Consider the following 15,143-nt stretch of genomic DNA (forward strand, 5'->3'; position numbering starts at 1 on the left):
GCAGCACCCAAGCTTTGCTTGTACAATTCACCAGCCACTTCAACTATTTTATCTGTCAAAGCTGATTTTAGAATAGAATAGGACCTCTGAGCCTGTTTGGTTACCTGCTGGTAAATAAAAGCCACAGCCATAATTTCCTAGCATTTGGCTGGTGGCTGGTGATGATTACTCGGCCTGCTGTGATGATCCACCTTGTCCAGTAGATGGTACTATTGCACCTTCCTCCCTTTCTCTTGTTTAAAGGAGGCGAGACCTTTGAATCTGTCAGCCAATAGGAAGACGGCTTTGTGCCGGAAACGAAACATTTCTTCAAAATAAAAGCCCCAGAAAGAACTTTTGGGTTAAGGTGCCTTGTTTCTTGTGGAGATACGAACCGTAGAACCATAGTTAGCTTTTATTTCGACACTTAATAGGGTTTTGTCCGGAAATTGATGGACTCTCCGCAGTGCTGTTGGTTGAACGACAGACAACAACCATGGCAGCGCCTAGTAGAAAGCAAGTGTTGAGGCTTCTGTGTCAATTTGGGGCATTTATTTTGACCCGGTTTGGGTTTTGGAACTGCTTTAGTATGTTGATGCTCTTTGCCGAACGAGCGGACGCAAAAAGGTAAAAGCGTAATGTCTGTATTAAGGGAGCAGTTTGAAAAAGATAACAGCGACTCCACCTATTTGCTAACTTAGCAGTGAATGAGACGTTATCCGGAGTTGGAAACGGATCCAAGACAGCTATGCCCTAATATAATCTTCACGAAACAGATTGTCATCGAAACAGTTTAGAGCTAGACACAATTGTTATTGCATTCCAACCTTTCCACCATAGCTTTGGCTTTGGACTTGAACATATAACTGCTAACGTTAGCTAGCTAATAGTAAAGTGTCATATTTCAGCAATTAGACAAAACCTCCCCAGATGGCTGCAGCTGTATGGAGCATATGGAGTTGTTTAAGTTAAGTGGGTGTATAATGCATGGTCTGTAATTTAGAGTCGTACAGCCCGTCTGTAATTTACCTGGTAGAACTAGCCGAAACTTGCCTCAGTCCTTAATTGGCCGTTTTATCTTTTGAATACATATTATTTCAGTGCGGTGGGCTGGGCATCCTGTGGTCACCACAACCCTCTGAATTAAGTTATATTTAGCTTATGTGGTAATGGCTATCGAAAATCGATGTCTTCAGAGAAAGAAGTGTACAAACCTCCCTTATACCTGCGTAAGGCACCGACAACATCACTGTGTTTTCCTGACAGCTAAGGGCGAGTCCTTTAAAGGGAGAAGTCATTTTAGGTTGCGCAAACAAGCCACAGAGTTTGTTGTAAAGCCCTTTGATTCCCTTTCCTCTCCAGGAAGCCAGACATCCCGGTACCCTACCTGTATGTGGACATGGGGGCCGCGGTGCTGTGTGCCAGCTTCATGTCGTTTGGGGTGAAGAGGAGGTGGTTTTCCACGGCCGCTGCCGTACAGCTGGCCATCAGCACTTATGCATCTTACGTCGGGGAACAGGTGCATTATGGAGACTGGCTGAAGGTGAGTGTGGTGTTCAATAATCAGTCAGCCCACCCTGAACCAGGACTAATGTCGATCTGTCTGGTGTGATTGTCCTGAGTATGGAGCATCAGTCATTACCACCTCCCTGCACATTCTTCCTTTGGAGCATAAACACTATTTCCTAAAATCTAGTTTATGATAACATAGGCTTTCCTCTGTCTGGCTGTTACTCTGATTGAACAGTGTTGTTTCTCACCGCTCTTCACTGAGGATGATCCCTCTGCAGGCTGTTAAATAAGGTCAGCGTAGGCTTAGCTGATGTCATGAAGGAAATATTCATCACACTGTTTACAGAAACGTCCACAAAATACTTTAGGCTATCTCAGCATTAAACAACATTATCACCATCAATGTGAGCCTCTCTTGGGATGGTATGAATATCCATTTACATAATTGTATCATTTCTCTGGGTTATTGTGGGAGAGATTTGCCTATGATCTTTATTGACTGAACCTTATTGCCCTGCAGGTGCGAATGTATTCCAGAGCGCTGGCCATTATCGGAGGCTTCCTGGTTCTAGCCAGCGGGGCAGGGGAGGTGTACCGACAGAAACCTCGCACCAGGTCCCTGCAGTCTACTGGACAAGTTTTCCTGGGGGTCTACCTGATCTGCATGGTAAGACCCATCGCAAGTATAGACATGATTTTATTTGGAAGGGTTTATCAAGATATCCTGACACTTTATAACCGGAGTGAGACAGATGCATAGAAAACAGCACAAAAACAGAGCAAGCTTAGTAATTGTCAGGGTAAAGCAGAAGACATTCTTATAACTGACTAACCAGAAGCCCTTATCTAAATTGTCAATAAGTACATAATGGTACAGAGAAACTGCCTGGGACAATACAATGCTAAGAACTAGAAAAAAGAGTTTTGGTCCTAAAAAAAGCGAAGTTAAAGGTTATACTGGCTAAACATCACCCAGGATTCGCAGTGTCTGACCTAGATAGAATTGTGCTGTGTGTATGTGTCTCCCTGGCCTCCATACGTGATGAAAAAGACCTACTTGGAATCAATTAACACAAACCAGGGCAGCAGATAATCATTTACATAGAGGAGAATAAGCTCTCATGCACTTTGAAGTGAATCACATTTATGTCTGTGTAGAGAGGCTGCAGTTAGACAAAGAACTGAATCACAGTCTTATCTAGAATACTTTTTATATGTAGCGATCCAAACAGATGGGTGATGATATGTTAAAACATAATGTACAAACAAAAGCTTTTTCAGTGCACTGCATTTAATTAACGCAGTGCCGCTGTCCCGCCACCAGGTGTACTCCCTACAGCACAGCAAGGAGGACAGGCTGGCTTACCTGAACCACATCCCCGGGGGAGAGATCACTTTGATGCTGCTGGTCGTGCTGTTCGGGGTGCTGGCCCTGGCCTTCCTGTCCGGCTGCTACATCCGCCTGGCGGCCCAGATCCTGGCCACGGTCCTGCCTCTCGTTGTCCTCTTTATCGACGGCAACCTGGGCTACTGGCACAACACTCGCAGGGTGGAGTTCTGGAACCAGATGAAACTGATCGGACATAACGTGGGCATCTTCGGCGCCGTGCTGATCCTGGCTACCGACGGCTGAGCGCTCCGGCTCTCACGGACAGCTTGACAGACTGAAGCGTCAGTGCGGGATGAGACTGCAGGCCTGACTTTGTACTCGCGCTACAGTCGCTCAGTAGCCTCTCAGGACCCAAACACTCCCAAGCCGAGACGGTTGGATGCCGGCACATTGTAAGCCATGTCGATTGTCATTGTCTACCAGCGTTCAACATTGCTTTTGCAAAGAAAATAAACATGAGCTTCCGTTTTTGCGGTTTCAATAATTTATTTAGAATCATGTTTACATTTTGTCTCTGTTGTAATGTTATGCTCTGAAACCTGACACTGTATTGGGATAATGTCTACAGGGAGAAAATAACTTGGGTTCAAAAATGCTATGGTCCTATTGCGATTTGATAATGTTTTACAGTATATGGTTAAAAATTTTACAATGTGTGCTGGGAAGAAATAAAGGGAAACTTGAAATTCATGTTATGTGGTATTACCTATGAAATAGGACGGCTACAGTTATGACCATTTTGTATTTAACACCTTTTTGTATGTTATTTGGCTTTTGTTTAACTTGTACATTCCTATGAATGTAGGTTTTCATTTAACTTAATAAATAAGCTCAGCTTTTGTAACTGCTGTGTACATACTGTTCACATTTTGCAATAACTTCATTCTGTTCATAGAATAGTGCACAGAATGATAAAGATTATCGTCCATGTTTGAATTGATATGCTCATTTAAATCAAATTATGATTTGATATGAAAGATATGTTTATTTTGATATGACCATCTTAACTTCCCTTAAAGTGAAATACAGTGTTGCCCATGATGAAAGACTGGATGCTCCATTGACTTAGGTTGGATTTACACCAGCAGGCCAAGTGACCACATCTGTCAACGCTGTCCTCGACTCAGCAGTAAGTTATGCAAGCATAATAACCATGATCATTTACATCATACTGTAACTCTTACAGACAAGCTCTCTGGTGTATGGAAAAGATGTGCAGATGTGATATTTTGACTCCATTTGGAATTTGTCAAAGAGCCTATCAAACATTTCATGTATCCCTGGACAAAGAAAATGTCAATGTTCTGGAGGTGAAGGTGGAGAGAGTTTTCGGTGGTAATTTGCTATGAAAGGAGACAAATCAATTTGGTCCTACATTTCCTTTTGGATGACCCAGCAGGCCATCTAGTCCATTTGCAACTTCCTCAGGCTCAGTGTGTGAGAGTTGGCAGCCCTGAATTATTTATACACTTGTTCACACTACTGACAACAAAGGAACAACATGATGTTTCAGTGGGTATAAGATTCAAAACTGTAAATTTGTACATGACAAGCATCTGTTAATCTCATTGAACTACCTTGAAACTTAAACACTGTCAGCTTTATATACATGTGCAAAGAGAGAACAGTTTAGAGTTACTACAAGCATAGCAAAATGCTCAGCTACTATCAGAATTCTTATCATAGTAATGAGGCACCCATGATGGTGTAACAAATAACATCACTACTGTAATGTCTCACTCAGTAAATAGAAAATAATAGTGTGTCATAGCATGTTATAGTGTAGGTTAAGCATGTTACATTAATCTGTGGCAGTGTGAGGTCCAGCTCTAATAGCTTAAGAGGGTCAGCAACTAGTAAAAAGCCCAGAGACTGAATCCCAACCAATTCTCCAGACATCTAAGGAGGCGGTTAGAAGAGAGAAAGCCACGGCTGTCAACCAACTGGTGATGAGGATTTAAAAAAATATTGGAAGTGTTTTGCCATATTGACTAGCCAGTACTAGCCACCACATGCCTACAAATATATAGATACATTTATTTGAGCTGTTAATTTGTGCTTTCTCTTTAAGCAGTGTTACTATTTTTTCTTTTTATAATAACTGTGTCTATGTATAGTACATCCATACATATTGCGCATGCCTACATAACTGCCAAGGAGTCAGCATAAATGTGGTGTATATTTCATCATTAGTTATGCATTTCTTCAGAGCAGCAATATAGCAGCGAGTATGTGTGTGCTCTGTCAGCAAGGGCGATTTTAGTTGAATTGCAAAATGGTTTCCTACCACATGGTTTTAGAAATAACATTTTGTCCCCCATGAGGGATCTAACCTCCAATCTGACTCACAGGTGCTGATGCTGCAGCCAGGTACTTATCCCCTGAGCCATTTCTGAGCTTTGCTATTTCCCCTTTTGTCATATTTCTCTTATTTATAGGACAAATCTAAAAAGGCAAGGGAAATTTAAATTGTTGCTTATTTCAGTCAACACTGGTAAGAAACTTGTGAAAAAGAGACTGAATTTGTGTCATATTGTTAAACTTTACACTAACACCAATAGTATCATAGTGGCTTCCACTGACATGAGGTAAACAAAACAAAAGCTTTAAAGAAGGTCCACAGAAGGTAAGCAAGGATCCAAGTTCTCATTAATGTACCACTCTACTTGATATATTGAAGTTATAGGGGGTGTGTGGCATGCCACAATATATTTACAGACCAGTCTCCAATAACATGCCACACCCCAGTCACAAAACAATAAATAAAATACATCATTTTTCTTGTGAGTCAGTATCACTTACAGTTTGCTTGTTCTTACGGTTGCGTTCCGCCTTGACCAGCGCACCAATCACAGCAAGCATGACAGTTATGGTGATGACTAGCACTGAGGCCGTCTCAGCCATGCACAACTGGCTGTCCATCGAGGCCAGGGAGACCCCGGCCTGCTGAGCAGGGGCGTGACAGATGATGTCCTTATAGTCCTCCACCTGCAGGTGCCGAACATGCTGGATCTTGCTGAAGACACGCTGCAGCTCACAGTCACAGGTCCAGGGGTTGAAGGACATCTGAAGGTGGGTGCTGATGGTGTGGAGGTTCAGGAAGGTCTTGAACTTGAGGTGCTCCAGCTGGTTTCCCTGGAGACCCAGCAGAGTCAGGCTCCGTAAAGGAGACAGCGCCTCGGACTCGATCAGAGAGATGTTGTTGTGGCTGAGAAGCAGCACCTCTAGGCTTTGCTGCCTGGTCAGCAGGCCGTCCTTGAGCACATTCAGCTTGTTCCCCTCCAGGTTGAGGAAGTTCAGGCGAGAGAGGCTACTGAGAACCCTGACCTCCATCTCCCAGATGTGGTTGTAACTGAGGTCCAGTTTCCTGAGGTTTTCAAAATGGTTCAGCGAAGGGGAGTCCAGCTGCTGCAGCAGGTTGTGGTCTAGCCGGAGCTCCAGGAGGGAGGACAGGCTTTGAGAGAAGTCCTGAGGGAGCCAGCGCAGCCGGTTAAAACTCAGGTCCAGCCTCTCCAGAAATTGTAGTGATGACAGTGACTGAAATTATTTTGTTAACACAATGATGAAAACTTTGAGATCATTTGCAAAATGCAGAAATATCAATTATTAGACATGCATAACCATGAACACAGAGTTGCCTTGAAGTAGCGTAATATTGAATGCACACTACCAGACACACACAGGGAGGGAAATACCATTAAATATGCAGTTCCTATTTTAGTACCTGTGGCTGCAGAGTCTGGATGCTGTTGTTGGCGAGCAGGAGGATCCTGAGTGACCAAAGCCCAGTAAAGGATTCGCTGCGTACCTCTGGCAGCTTGTTCCCACTCAGGTCCAGCAGCCAGGTGCCATGGGGAATACCGTGAGGGATGTGGGTCAGCTCACGAGACTGACAGTCCACCAGGTCAGAGGACTCATAGCACAGGCAGTGGTTGGGACACAGCTTGGAGCCCAACACCGTGTTGAAGAGAAGAGGCAGCAGAGCCACCACACCAACCATTGTGTAGGAGCTGGAAGGCATTCTCTGTTCAGGTCAAAGTCCGCTCACTCCTGACAGAAGGCATGGTGGTGCACCATGGCTAACCTATTGTGTACAAGTTGAATCCAGAGGCTATTATTCATTTCCCCCCCAAACCAATATACGCAGAAACCGACAGCACCTGTTTCAATGTGGATTCAGAAAATGCTCTGTGAGTGGACATTGAATATTCCTGATTAGAGAGGGATTATGGGCTTAAACAGATAATCACAAAACATAACCATATCTGGGGGACAAACCTGGTCCGTTTTGGACCCCCTCCCAAAATATGGATTTGCATCTGCTACTGCATGATATAGATACATAAAACTGATTATTCATGAGATCAGCGACTTCTTTCCTGGTATCCCATCACATCATACAAGCTTATGTATTCTCATCATCCGAAGACAGCTGGAACTCATCGTGACGCTATTTTTGAGGTACTGAGGAAATCAGCTTATTACCCATGATGGCAAAAATGACATCAATTTCTCCTCACTGGTCTTAGAATAGTAACATGATGTCACAGCCTATCCCAATAGAGTGTGATGACTTTGACCTCAAAAATAAATCTGAATGTTAAATCCTTATATACTCATAATTAATTCATACCATAATATACAGTTTAAATTCTGATAGGATAGACTACAGCACACCATGAAAGGTGAATACACCATGTAAAACCACAGGATGTTTCCCCAAAACAGGTGCATTAATAAACCAAATTACACGCCTACCTGAAATTCAGCTGTATATCTCCACCCAAGTCTAGAAATCTGTGCTCTTCTGGAAGTATTTTTCAGTTCAGTCCAGCTGCATAACTTACCACACGGCTTTGTAAACATGAATACTACCACCAAATATTAATAAACATGTAACTCAGCTTATTTACTGTCAAGTACTCTTTGTAGCCTAGAGGACAGCAGTAAATGTTGTCAAGTAGCTTTAGAGAAACCAGAGGCTTTGGGCATTTAAATAATTAATTGATTTGTTGAACTAATCAAGGCACTGACGGGTTGAGTTCCCTGTAATTAAAGCTATGCGTCACAATAAGCCTACCTGACAAACCTTAAAAAGAAAGGTTAGTATTGCCCACAAAATAAAAGACAATGTAGCACTGGCCACACTGAATACAGTTGAATGTTGATCACTGTAAGAGGCTTTACCAGCTAGTTTTCAAGCAAGCAAACCACAAAATTGCCAATGAAACAAGACTAACACAAAGGATCATATTTTTTTCCATGACTGCTCCCTAAAATAATTACCATAGATCGTAAATATTGATCCATCAGTAATTCCTAGGCCATCTAAATATCATTAGGATTCAACACTCAAAACCAAACTATTGCATAAACTGCTGCATTAAATCATTCTTTGTGAGCCCTTCAAAAAGTTGTTAAAATTACAGTATTACAGTCAGAATTTTTGTTACTTTTATTTTAGAAAATGTCCTTTTAAAGTGTGGCGTTTCAAGTCACATTTTGTTTAAAATACAGAAAATACAGACACTTGTAGAACATGGATACAGCAAAAAGGAAACAATGACAGAAAATAAAGCTAACAAGCCTTTCTGACTGCTCTAGTTTTCTCTTTTTGAAGAAATGGAATTGAAGGCAAAGGAAGGAGGGCGGAAAAGAAAAGGCTTTAGGGACATATAGGAGGGGAGGAGTGGGGGCAGAATGAGACAAGTTAGTTAAGGAAACTATGGTTGCTTTATGGTTCATGTTTAAATTATTCTTTATAAAGTCTAATTTAAGATTTAATCTTTCCTCTTTCTTTTTTGTCTTTTTCATTTAATGGTATTTTGATCTTCCGGACCCAGGGCCCTCAGCGCTCCTCCTCGTGGTCTCAGACTGAGGGCAAGGAATGCCGACCTAGTCTGGCAGTGGGAACAAAACTGCCCGCGTCGCCTTCCCCGGCCGACCCACACTGCCAACTCAAGAAGATAAAGTGGAGTCCTTCTGTGTTTGCTGTGCTTGTGTACGTTGCATGGACTTCTGACTTTCCACGTCTCTAAAATGTTTCTCAACCTGCAGGGGGTAAAACAAAATTTATGAATTAAGTGGAAAAATACAACACCCATAGGTGCCACTTTCACAGAATGATTTATTACACATAATGAGGTATGTTAATGAGGTCATTAAGATACTTCTTGCATTAATTACCATTTACTTCTAAGTCAACATACGGTACTTGTCTTTGCATAACACATGGGCAGTATTAATATGAACTCTTAAAGCTTTAAGGAGTTATAGCAGTCTCAAGAAAATCAGTTTTTCCTCAGTAATATGCAAATTTTAGCAGCAAGGTGCTCCAAAATCTTAATCGGATCATCTACTCTACAGAGGTTACCTGTGGTTTAAAGTATGAGTTTTCTATCATGTATTGTTCTTGAGTTATTGTGTTCACAAAAATGTGTCTACACACAGACAGACAGACACGTACGTCACCATGACAACAGAATGTCCCACATAACTGTATCGTGGTGGAGGGACAGAGAAATGTAGAAACCAGGGTACTTACTATTTTGCGTACATGACTTAAAGCGCTTCCCTCTTTGCCTTTGCAGTTCTCAACCTGGTAAGGCGGCGAGATTACAACGTCGTCCATCACAATTATGTTCTTCTCCTGCCATTTACAGTCTTTGATGCTGCAAAGAAAATAAGTTGGCATGATTTTATCTGCAGTTGAGTAGACAGGAGGGTTTGTTTGTGAAGCCAACAACTTAACGTGACTGGATGGATTTGAGACTGGCTTCTCATACTGGTTTCCTCATATTTCTCTCTTCTCTACATTTTCTTCACTGTGCAGGATTCTGACACATTTCTGCCAAACAATTTCCATGACTTCTCTATGACTAGTCCATGCCAGAGAACAATTTCCAATAATATCTGAATTCTTTGGATGTGTATTATCTCCCATAACTTCTCCAGGCCTGGAAAACACGATGGTCAAATTCCATGACTTTTCTAGGTTTTACATGACCTTGAAATCTCTGACTATGCTATGTGAAAAAAGTAGTGGTGAAGGGTAGAATGCCCTCTCTCAAAAATTATCTTACAAAAAAGAAGTAAAATTAATTAAATCATGGCATGACCATTTGTTGAAATTGCATCCGACCCAAAAAAATAGGGACGCGCCCATACTGGTGTCCGATATCAGTCTGATACCCGGCTAAAATAGGGCATCAGATATCTGAGACTTTTGTCACTGCTAAAATCTGATACCATGAGACACGTCTAACATGTCAGAATTTAACGCAAAGTGAAGGGGTTTTCTGCATTTTTTCATACATTGAAAGCTTTTAGATCTCTAATACAGTATATTATTTTTCAAACACATGTCCCAACTAAACCAAACCCTTGCCCCCCCAAACCAACGGTCTAAATCTGCATTGTTCCGTAAAAGTAATGGATTAGACTGATACTTCTAGCAGCGAAGTCAACCATAATGAAGTGGTTACAGTGGATGCTTGTAAAGGGAGTTTGGATGTCCTCATCCCTTTACATTGTGCCCCCCTCCAGATAGACTGGAATCACTTCTAGTAAGCCAAAACCTGCTGCCTGACGGAAGAATTTTAAAGATTTATTTTAGGCATTTTATGCTTTATTTGACAGAGACAGTGAGAGAGAGACAGGAAGGTATGGGAGAGAGAGAGGGGAGGACATGCACCAAATGACCGCGGGCTGGATTCGAACCCGGGTCGCTGCGGGAAGGACTGAGCCTTATATGGTACGCGCTCTACTCGGTGAGCCACCGGGGTGCCCCAACAGAAGAATTTTAGTGTGTAAAAGCATTAACTTTGACTCAATAAATTTTGATTTTCCGGGGGGAGTGGTAAACCTCTCAGCCTTGTGAATCAATAGCCTAGTTTCCACTGCAAAGCCACACGCGTCACGGCTGGTGCTTACAGATTATGTACATCACACGGTTTACCCCAAAACAAGATGCGACCGTTTTTGCACTCTGCTGCCAACAGAGATAATTTGCTAGAACAGTAGAGCTGCACCGATAGTATCTGTAGTATCAGGATCAGTGTCAATCCAGCTTCCGAATAGCTGTACTTGGACCAGTAAATGAAGCTGTCCGGATACAGATACTTTAATGACATAAGCTTTGGCGCAATAAAATACTTTTCTGGTGGGAAGAAAGAGGTTTGCAGTCTGGTGATTCTTTGAGCTCAGTGAAGCAAACTGCCAGCTGTAACAGGCTTAGTTAGGTGTCTCTGGCAGTGTTGAGAGTGGAGGAGAGGCGAAGCAGCTGCATCAAGCCAGCCAGGGAGAGACACAATAATACCAGAAGAGAGGGAATTCTGCCTTGAAAATGAGTCGAATTTGTCACTGTCATTTTGGGGGGGGGGGGGGGGGGGGAAACAGTGATTTTGTTTTAATTATATACTGTGAATAAGAGTTTTTGGAAAAAAAAACAATTGCATTTTCATTCACCACAGATTCCCCTTAAATATATCTTCACAGATATTTTCACTGTGGTACTTTTTATCACTCAAAAAACTCTGCAGCACATTTGTGAATAAGGGTTTTGTTACGAAAGATTTGACCATTTGTCTTTTATTCAGGCTGACTTGAAACTGAAGCAAACTAACATGAAAATGCTGCTGTTTGTGAACACGAACTTCCTGCTCACATTCAAGAAACTATATCCTTTAGCCCAGTTTATGTAGCCTAATTTTATTTGATTGAGGATTGTTATATAATGGTCAGTGCGTAATTTGACCAAATTAAGAAATACATGATGCACTTGGTCCTGTAATTGTTTTATAATAGGCCAATATTAGGCAGCATGAATGACTGTTAACTAGTATTTGGACTGGCCTCTCTCCTTAAGTACTCAGTACTCGTATTGATTCTGAAAAATTGGTATCGGTGCACTTTTACAGATGAGCGATGGTTTCAAAGAATGAAAGGCTTCTGATCTCGACTGCTGAACATTTTGAGTTTTAGGTCGGCCCTTGATCTGTGAAGCCCACTGGCCCTGCTGTGGATCTCTGAATGAACAACCGGATGAAATGCTTACGTTTTGTGAATCGTCTGGAATAGCTGCTGGCCCTCCACAGAAACCCCAGCACTGATTGCATAGGCTTGGGACAGCTTGTCCTCCTTTTCCGTCCGTGCTCGATTGGCAAGCTGTGAAAGTTTTTTCAAAAGAAGATGAGTCTCTTTACATCAAATATCTTTTAGCTTTGCAATAAGTGTTATATTCATTTGCGTTTTGCACTACTTAACCTAATAACATCGTTTTCTATAATGTTTTGGTAAACCACTGACAGAATTATTATTCTTGACTTCTAATTTCATAAATTTTTTAAAGGTAAAATATCATCACCCATTCTTGGTTGAATTTTTTTAACAGCGTGTTTTCAATTTCAATACTATTCGGTTAGATAACTTTACAGTTTTCTGCCACTGAAATTAATCAAAATCCCATCCCTAGAAGACTCAACATCAACGGAGATGCAAACCACCGATACATGTAAAGGAGAGAGAGACAGCCGATGAAGGACTTACCTTGCTAACATTCAGTGATGCTAGTGGAGGCGGAGTCTCAGTGCGGTCATTTATTATGTCCACTTCAGAAACATAGGCTAAGTTGATCAGGATGACGTCATTGAGGTTTGGCTTTCCGCTGGAGGAAGCACATTCTTTGGAGGAACTCAAGTCAAGGTAAACGTAACATTGTATCATAGCACAAAATGGCATTAAAAAAAAACATGATCAGCCTGAACCTGATAATTTAGACTGCACAGAGTAGCCTCTGATGCAGAGAACACAGCCTGACTGGCAAAGCTGACAGTGAGAAGTAGTGCCAGTCACAGCATGCTGCAACAGCTATCAAGGGCAATGCTGCCACCTATAGTAACCATGGATGAATAGATCCATGAAGCCATAGAACAGTGTCCGAAAAGTAATTTTATATGGCTTATATATATTTAGATATACATGACAGTCAGGCACAACAAAGCCATCAGTCCATGTGACTGTGTTCAGTTTCTTTTGCTAGTGTTTAACAGGCAGGAGAGCAGTTCTGAATGGCTTTCACTGTTGAAAAAGACCAACAAAGCCCACTCAATTGTCTTTTTGTACTCTGGGCTTAGAATTACTAGTGGTTAATGACTACACTGGAAGCCGTTTCAACTTCGCGACCGACTGTCCCCACCCCACCAAATACTTAACCTGTTCACATAAGTATCACACAAAGACTACCAAAGCACTCATTTCATGAAATCTTGACTGATTTTATGAAGTAACTGATATGATGAGGTTAGCCAAGGCCTTGATCTTTAAGTGCATTGATTTCAAGTCAAGTCTTCTTCATTATCCCTAGGAGGGAAATTGGGGTGACAGCAGCATCAACATTTAAAACATTTTTAAAATACAAAAACGTATACACAGAGAGAAAACTAAAAATATTTAAAAACCCGACAGGTTATGAACCAAAGAGAATCCTCCCACTCAGTTTACGGTTAAAGAGCATTAGGTACATAAAACAGCATTTAATCTCTCAAACACTTGTCATAGAACCTAAGTGCTGCTGGAATAAAACAGTGCCAAAATGCTTAGTGCGTATATTGCGCTGCTATAGGCGCCTCCTGTCTCCTGTGGTACCAACATAGGCACCCATGACTGCTGTCATCCATTATGTGTCTGATTTTGTTGCTTGGGTGTTGTATACAGGCTTGTCTCTGATTTTGGATTAACACCAGTTATTTTGCTGGCATATTGGACGACTGCTTTCTCTCATTTTTGTTGGTTACATTAGATTAAAAATACAAACAAGGTACAAGAACACTTCAGTCACAACAGTGACAGTGTGACCTGATCTTAAAGGACCTACCTTTTCTGAGAAAATGAAACCGTTGTTGCAAAACTTCCTGATCTAGCTCAGATTTTGGGCAGTGTACCAAATGACTAAGCCCTACAAAAGAAAGCTTCATGAAAATATTCAGCTATGGCTTACCTAGTGCCTGACTCAGAGGACTATATTGAATACACATTCAACTGTAACGTTACCTCAAAGGCCTACCTTCCTTCAATAGGAAAACGTAACTATCAGAATTTTCAGGCAAACGGACAATTTTGCCAGCCATCAATAGGCCACTATACTTGTAACTGCTATATTTTCTTACCCTGCGGCTAGGCCAGTTTGACGTAACATTTATTTGCTAAAGTCATAGGTAATGATGGGACCCCGCGTGTCACCTTGTTAAGGTTCATAACACACACCCATCAATGGGTGTAGACACACTGTCAGTCAATAGCTCACCAGCTAGCTAGATGTAATGGAATCGTACTCATGATGCTTCTGTTCAAACAACCTCTAACCGACATGTGTAAAAGAAACGGGGTTGTAGCATAATTCACCTAACAGTTACCCAATAAGAACAATATCACCCGATTCGGACGAAAGATAGGAAAAATCGAAGCTGACACGCTGGTGAAGCTAATGCCGTTAAACGAGGTGTTAGCGGCGGTATGGGGTTGACTGGCCATAGCAGCTAGCGAAGCTTAGCATACTAGCTAAGCTAACAGCAATATGAATAATAGTGGGGAAGGGTATTCAATAGTCATTCATATTTCGCTTTTTTTAAATAATCCATTACACTTTCAAGTAACGTAACGCAAAATGTGTGAAACGAGTCGCTATGGCTCTGCCAAAGCTAGATGCGTTACATGTCAGTTAGCTGGCTAACTAGCAACGGATTGTGCTTGTGGAGACCACACAGCCATGATGCCTTACGAGAATTCGTTGCCAGATAGTGATCCATGTTGAGGACTGGCAATACAATGTGTGGAATCAAAACACATGCACTTCGTAGTAACAAATGTGAACCACTGGAATAGCACCGGCAACACCAACCACATCTACAACAGATGATGGATGGGTAAATGTCTAAAAACCGGTCAATTAAAATATTTTTAACGTACAAAGCTAAGCAACTCAGCTACCACCAATTACGCCTGCGCGGATCACTATTTGACACATTTTCGGTTACCCAACAGGCCCTTGCAGCCAGGGAGGCCAGCGAGTCATCCGTGCCCCGAAACAAACAAAGGATACTCAAAGTTAACATCTTGGACTGGTAGTCAAATGCGACCACCTCTCCTTGCAGACGTTGGCCCAAGCAGGTGAGGCAAGAGACATGGCTCCCGACGCTAAAATACTCCCCCGGTCCAGGAGCCGCCATCTTCTCCGCCAGGAAACCGGAGCGCCTGCTTTACGTAA

General features: G+C 42.0%; 3 protein-coding genes across 3 annotated transcripts; 1 reads left to right on the forward strand and 2 right to left on the reverse strand.

The window, feature by feature from the left end:
- The first annotated feature begins 466 nt into the window (after window positions 1-466).
- On the forward strand, window positions 467-3,838 carry tmem101 (transmembrane protein 101). Its single transcript, XM_071901901.2, has 4 exons — window positions 467-606; window positions 1,342-1,522; window positions 2,012-2,158; window positions 2,816-3,838. The coding sequence occupies exons 1-4, from the start codon at window positions 476-478 to the stop codon at window positions 3,122-3,124; spliced, it is 768 nt and encodes a 255-aa protein (XP_071758002.1). The 5' UTR covers window positions 467-475; the 3' UTR covers window positions 3,125-3,838.
- A 1,815-nt stretch (window positions 3,839-5,653) lies between these two features.
- Window positions 5,654-6,881, reverse strand: LOC139913770 (uncharacterized). Its single transcript, XM_071901898.2, has 2 exons — window positions 6,606-6,881; window positions 5,654-6,418 (listed from the first exon to the last, which is right to left on the reverse strand). The coding sequence occupies exons 1-2, from the start codon at window positions 6,879-6,881 to the stop codon at window positions 5,654-5,656; spliced, it is 1,041 nt and encodes a 346-aa protein (XP_071757999.1).
- A 1,431-nt stretch (window positions 6,882-8,312) lies between these two features.
- lsm12b (LSM12 homolog b) lies at window positions 8,313-15,137 on the reverse strand. The gene is made up of 5 exons (XM_071901864.1): window positions 14,979-15,137; window positions 12,428-12,561; window positions 11,937-12,046; window positions 9,426-9,552; window positions 8,313-8,932 (listed from the first exon to the last, which is right to left on the reverse strand). Exons 1-5 carry the CDS (start codon window positions 15,103-15,105, stop codon window positions 8,840-8,842), a joined length of 591 nt encoding a protein of 196 aa, XP_071757965.1. The 5' UTR covers window positions 15,106-15,137; the 3' UTR covers window positions 8,313-8,839.
- Between the last annotated feature and the right edge of the window lie 6 nt (window positions 15,138-15,143).

This window comes from Centroberyx gerrardi, chromosome 20 (assembly GCF_048128805.1).
Source record: "Centroberyx gerrardi isolate f3 chromosome 20, fCenGer3.hap1.cur.20231027, whole genome shotgun sequence".
In the NCBI taxonomy this organism is placed as follows: domain Eukaryota; kingdom Metazoa; phylum Chordata; class Actinopteri; order Beryciformes; family Berycidae; genus Centroberyx; species Centroberyx gerrardi.